Source organism: Elgaria multicarinata, chromosome 12 (assembly GCF_023053635.1).
Source record: "Elgaria multicarinata webbii isolate HBS135686 ecotype San Diego chromosome 12, rElgMul1.1.pri, whole genome shotgun sequence".
Classification (NCBI taxonomy): Eukaryota; Metazoa; Chordata; class Lepidosauria; order Squamata; family Anguidae; genus Elgaria; species Elgaria multicarinata.
Genome location: NC_086182.1, coordinates 30,069,103 through 30,075,664, shown reverse-complemented (window position 1 = coordinate 30,075,664; position 6,562 = coordinate 30,069,103). Strand labels below are relative to the sequence as shown.

Genomic DNA, 6,562 nt, shown 5'->3' with positions numbered 1-6,562 from the left:
TCACCATGTCCACCTGCAGGACATGGCGATCCCTGTCGCCATGTCCGGCCTGTGATGCCTGCTGAACAGAACGCCTTCTCCCTTACCAACCTGCCCAGTCACTGAGGTCATCCGAGGGCCTGCTCCTGGTGGTTCCACCTAGATCCATCCTCCGATTGGAATCCACCGGGGGAAGAGCCTTCAGCGTGGTGGCGCCCCTCCTGTGGAATTCCCTGCCTCTGGAGGTTAGGCAGGCACCAACCTTGTCCTCCTTTCGGCGCCTCCTGAAAACATCTTTATTCCAAGAAGCCTTTCCTTAATATGCAGCCTTGAATCTCTGTTTTTGCTTCTTTAAAATTTTGTTTTAACTGTTTTATTCTGTTTTTATTTTTATTTTACCTTGTACACCGCTCTGAATTTTTTCAATGGGGAGTGGTATATAAATATTCTAAATAAATAAATAATAAATAATATTCTATACAGGAATACTCAGAGACGGGTAACTTTGATTCAGGAAGGTAATTATCCATAGCATTTGGCCACTATTATGAATTAACTTTCTGTATTTGTCTTACAATGTTTTCAACATGTATTGTTTTTTGTCAGGAATTGACTTTAGCAGAGATTAAGCAGCAACCCAGCAGCTACGGCATTTGATTCTTTGCTTGGTTTCTGAGCACTGTCCCTTCAGGAAGAAAATATACTCATGACACGTATAGCTTTCTTCAGCAAAGATTTTACTGAGGCCTATAACATCTTCTGTCCAGCATACATAACAACACCAACCAGCATCCAGCCACACCACCATTACATCTGTACAACTTTATATGCATTTCATACGTGGTATTCCACACAGATTCATCAGCCAATTATTCAATCAACTGTTGAGTCAGGAGGCCTTGACCTTTTACAGTCCGGTAGTGATGTGCAACACCTGTAGAGAATCGAGGATCCAAAGATTGTGCCCAAGTCCATTTTTTCTTCTTCCAGGGCTTAACCCTCTGTGGGTAAATTTTCCAACCTTGACATTTTTATCTGCCACAGCGTTTTGTCTCCCCAGATGCTTGCTAAAATGTCCAGTGGCAAGCACAGTGCAGTGAGCGGGGATGGGTGGCAACGAGGGCTCATGGACACTAGTCCAGCAGGCTGAGTGGGGCGGAGTCCATCAGACTCCACCCCCATGTCAGATGCCCCTAGTGTAGGGTGACCATATGAAAAGGAGGACAGGGCTCCTGTATCTTTAATATTTGCATAGAAAAGGGAATTTCAGCAGGAATCATTTGTACATATCGAGAACACAACAGTTAAAGCTGCAGGAGCTGTACTAGAGTGACCAGATTTAAAAGAGGGCACGGCACCTGCAGCTTTAACTGTTGTGATGAAGAGGGAATTTCACCAGGTTCCCCATATGTACAAATGACACCAGCTGAAATTCCCTTTTCAATACAACTGTTAAAGATACAGGAGCCCTGTCCTCCTTTTCATATGGTCACCCTACCCTAGTGGGAAACAAAGCTGTTTTCTATCCCACACTGCTGTTATCAACACAACAACTTTGTGCACCACGCTCCGAGGCACAAACACCTGCGGCCGCCGTGTAATATGAAAACAGCCCTGCCCAGCCGGCTGATGTCCAAGAGGCCTGGAAACCTCTGCCCATGTTCTCCAAGCAGTTACAGAAGAGCAGCTACTCCCGCACCCTGCGGTGCTGAAAGAAGAAGCTACACATCATCAAGAAATGTGGCACAGGGGTGGGGTAGTGCATGTTCAGTGGGAGCACTAGCATCAACCGAGACCAACCCTGATGGTTATGCGCTACCTCCAATATCCGAGGCAGTAAGCCTGTGTGCACCGGTTGCTGGGGAACATGGGCTGGAGGGTGCTGTTGTACCATGTCCTGCTCGGGGGATCCTGGTCAACAGCTGGTTGGACGCTGTGAACAGAATGCTGGGCTAGATGGACTCTTGGTCTGATCCCCTGCTCGATTCCTGGGCCAGATCTACACGTCGTTGCGAAGGCGCTTCCATGCGCCTTTTTTAAAGACGTAGCTAAAAGAAGTGCCTCTTTCTTTACTGTGTGTACTGTGAGCTAGGCAGCGCCGCCTGCGGAAGAATCTCTACCCCATTCAAAGACGCTGCTCGGGCCGCTTCACCCTTGCGTGTTCTTCCATTCGAATAATCCCCCCTCCCACCCGGCGGCTCTTGTGGCGCATCCCGGCGGCGGCAGCTCCTCCTGCAAAACACTTTTCTCCCTCGGTGTGTTTGTATTTGCGTTTGCGTGCGCACGGCGGACGAGTTCAGCTCCTGCCTCTCGCTCTCCCCCGCGGTGTCATCTCCCCGGGACTCCCTTCCAACACTGCTATTCTATGATTCTATGATTCTATGATCAAGCATCAGAGCTGTTCTTAGGTTAGTGCTAAGCAGAATGCACTGTTGTTAGCCTATCCAGCCTTCCCCAAGTTACACCTGAACGGAACCACTCTCACCGCTCTCATTTTTTCACTCCTTTTCTAGCTTAAAGATTCACTAGCTGGGCTCAGCCACAGCAGTGCCCCCATGGGAGACAACCCCATTGCAAAAAAAAAAAAAAAAAAAAAACCTTCACATATTCCTTCCTTTTCTTTTTCAAAGTGTCCTGAGGCAGCGTACATGCCGGCAGCCACGCAACATCTGCATCAAAGCTTTCGAGGCTCTGTGCACGTGCAGTTTTGAAAAGGAATCTGCCGCCCTGGGAAAATATCTGCCTATATTTTTTAAAAGCAAGGGACTGGTGACCGCCGGCCAAAGTAAGGATTGCCCCCTAGCTGCATAGGGGCATATTAAAGGGTTTCTTTCTTTCTTTCTTTGTTTCAGATGAGTGAAGATAGGCAAATAAGGAGATGGTGAGATGAGGTATCAGTGAGGCTTGACTGAGAAAGAAGCCTTGGATTGCATCACAGAACCAAGGAGGTGGAACCAAAAATACACCATTTTAAAGACCAGCCCAAGAAAGAACAGCTGAGGATTTTGCAAGGATCATGGAGGGACGCTTCACGGAGAAAGACTTTTATGCTGAGCATTTTGCTCCAAAAGATTATTTGGAGACATACTACTCTTTTCATCCTGAGAAAAAGGAGGAGAGTGCCCTGTTAACTTTTTGTCTGAAAAATCTCCACAAGGCATTCACGTTAGGTAAGTACTCATGACGTGCATTCGTTCCTGTGCTTTTGCTTTCCCTGGAATAAGATCTCCCAAACAGGGGCAAATGTTCCATTTTATTATGGACAGATGTGGCAATACCCAACTTTCTGTCCCTTAGGTATGTCTGAGTTTGTATGTCTAGCGGGTGCGGAATGTTTGACTGAGTGGGTGGGGAAATCACGGGGGGGGAGATGGGGGCCGGGGGAAAGAGCGGACCCAGCAGGAGAGATGGGGGGAAGAGCGGAGCCAGGGTGGGGAGATCACGGATGGGGGGGCAGGGAGGGGGCATCGGACATGGCAGGTGGGTGATCGGGTGGGCATGGCGAGTGGGCGAGCGGGCAGGGGGGGCATCAGACATGGCGGAACGGGGGAAAGAAGAACGGGGCCAGGGCATGGCTAGTTGGAGGCGGGCATGGCGAGCGGGGGGAGGATGGGCAAGCGAGCGGGGGGAGGATGGGCAAGCGAGCGGGCAAGTGGGGCATCAGACATTGTGGGGGGAAATCGGGCAGGAGGAGTGGGGAACCCTTTATTTTTTTAAAAAATGACTTACCTTTCCGTTGGTGCGCTCCTGCGCACATGGCCCTTTAAGATAAAAAATAATGGCGGACGCGATGGGGCTTTCCCTTACCCCATCGCGTGTTACCTCTAGCTAGGGGCGGCGGCCCAAGCTAGCTGCAGCGCGGCCTCGCCCCGACTCCCCACCGGATTATCAGGTAGGTCTAGCAAGGCCCTGAGTAGATTGTGTTAGTTTGAGGTTTGGTTTTAGTCTGGGAGTTTTGGTCTGGCTTGTGCCTCATGAGAGTGTTTGGTGTGTGAGGAGTGAGAAGAGATAGGATTTTAAGGGACTTGGGATTGTTGTTTTAAATATAAAAATAAGCAGGTTTGAACAAAATTGAAATACCAAAGATCTGTTAAATTTCAATAAACTTTACTTTGTGTTCTCTTACCACAAACCACGTTTCAGCTCGGATTTATTACCTCCTTTATTACACAGTGTAAAAATATTTTATTTATGATTTATTTTTATTTATTACATTTTTATACTGCCCAGTAGCCGAAGCTCTCTGGGCGGTTAACAAAAATTAAAATCATGAAGAGTATTAAAACAACCAACAATCTAAAAACACAAATACAAAATACAATATAAAAACTTAAAAAGCACAACCAGGATGAAGAGAACATCTATCAATAGACCTGCAGTTCAGTACCTCAACAATAGAACCTATTTTCCAAAACCCTTTACCTTCTTCCCTCACATATAGGTTGTGTTGTATTTACCCTTTCCTCAGGCTTTTCATGAGGTGGCATTTGGCTTGAGAAGGGTGTGCTAGGCAAGGCCACCTTTTAAACTGGCCTCACTGGCTGGGTCTTGAACCGCTGTTTGAATGGCAGCAAAAAGAGTGGACAGCACTCCCCCATGCCCCTGGCAATATGGTGAAAAAATAAATCCCTGCTAGTTTCTGCAAAATGAAGGTGAGGTTAAAGATGCAAGAGCAGCTCAGACTGTTGCTACCCAAGCCTCATGGCTGAGATTTGAACAAGTGTGTTACATTGGGTTGATGTTGTACAGACGGCATCAGAGGAGACACCCTGACTGATATTGGGAGTGGGCCCACCATCTACCAGTTCCTCTCTGCCTGTGAGTCCTTCCGAGAGATCGTTGCCACAGATTATACTGATCAGAACCGGGAAGAGATGCAACGCTGGCTAAGGAAGGACCCGGAAGCTTTCGACTGGAGCCCAGTGGCGAAATATGTGTGTGAGCTGGAGGGAGACAGGTATGGAACCTGGGAAGTTTGAGAGGAGTTAGCTGGACTCAATGATTGTTCCAACACTGTAATCCCTTCTGGACAATGTTCTTGTTATCTCCCCCATATTCTTCTTTTTCCTTATGACAGTTGCAGTAGAGGCTGTGACTCCATTGTCAGTCGGGCAGTGAATCCATTCCGGGTTTCAGTCAGAATTTGTGTCACACGTTGGGTAGCTGCTTAGAGTTTTGACAGGTTCTGACTGAAACACAAAGCAGATTCACTGCTCCCAGTGAGTCACCAGCCTTCACTGAAGAACCCTGATATGGTCATTTAGGCTGTCAGGTAAGTGTGAGCTTTGTGGAGAAGTCAAGATTTGTACCTCAGGTCCCTAGTACTAGATGGAGGCTCTGACCAAGTGGGAGGGAACTTTCCCTTTGAGGGTTGCAATCCCTCTGGTAAAAATAGTCAGTGGTGCATACCAGTGGGATGGGTTCAAGGTGTACACACATGCACCATTCACATCCAGCCCATTCCTACACAGCAATCATCCATGCCTACACACACATATAACCCACGCTCTCCCTGCAATCTCCACTTCCTGTTGATCTGATTGGGAAGCAGCTGAGCTGCTGTTGGGGGGGGGGGGCTACTTCTTCAGGAACAACTGCCATGATTCGGGCACCTTGACGCCATGAAAATGATGACCATTTGAAGGTGGCAGTGGTGTGCTGCTGGTGGTGAGGTTATCATAATCACCTTGTATTCTCTCCCAGGGAGAAGTGGGCGGACAAGGAAGAGAAGGTCCGAAGAGCCGTCAGGCAGGTACTGAAATGTGACGTGACCCATCCCAGTCCCCTGGGCCCGCTGGCTCTTCCTCCAGCAGACTGCTTGCTCTCCTCCTTGTGTTTGGAATCGGCTTGCAAAGACCTGCCGACCTATCGCTCCGCCCTGAAGAACATCAGCTCCCTTGTAAAACCAAAGGGCCACCTTGTCTTATTTGCCATCCTTGAAGACACCTACTACATGGTTGGCCAGGAGCGGTTTTCTTCCCTGTATGTGGAGCGGGCATCTGTAGAGGAAGCCGTGAAAGAGGCCGGCTTTGCTATTGAATGGATCCAGGAGAGCAGGTTCACCGTCCCTTCATGTGATGCTAAGGGGGCGTGTGCAGTAGTGGCCCAGAAGGTCTGAGCTAAAGGGGAAGTGGTTGGGGAAACACTGGGGAGATGCAACAGAATTGTTTTCAAGTTTTGTTATGGTACTTTGATATTAAGAAAACAAGGCCAGAAGCCTTGATATACCTGCTCCGTATGTAGGCCTCTGTATTTTGTTTGGTTCTTGCAAGTGAACTGAATGATGGGATTGGAATAATGTTTGTGCCTGAATGTGCTGTAATGTAAAACTGTTATATCAGGATGGAAATGCTTAGTTGGAATTTCAAAACGTCAATACCTCTTGATATAGTAGAAGACAAATAAAGCTAGCTTGATTATGAGAACTGACCGTCCTGGTCAATCTGATATTGGCAGAAGTTATGGGCCTTCTGTTGATAAGGTATAATGAAGATGTTTTCTTTGATGTGTCTTTGTTTTGCTTTAGAACTTTTCTAACTGCTAATTGGTTAAGATGCTACTATGTATAAATATTTGTTTTTTA

At 47.6% G+C, this 6,562-nt stretch overlaps 1 protein-coding gene across 1 annotated transcript; it reads left to right on the top strand.

The window, feature by feature from the left end:
- Window positions 1–2,958: 2,958 nt before the first annotated feature.
- LOC134407684 (nicotinamide N-methyltransferase-like) lies at window positions 2,959–6,114 on the top strand. The gene is made up of 3 exons (XM_063139599.1): window positions 2,959–3,149; window positions 4,729–4,936; window positions 5,683–6,114. Exons 1-3 carry the CDS (start codon window positions 2,996–2,998, stop codon window positions 6,095–6,097), a joined length of 777 nt encoding a protein of 258 aa, XP_062995669.1. The 5' UTR covers window positions 2,959–2,995; the 3' UTR covers window positions 6,098–6,114.
- The last annotated feature ends 448 nt before the right edge of the window (window positions 6,115–6,562 follow it).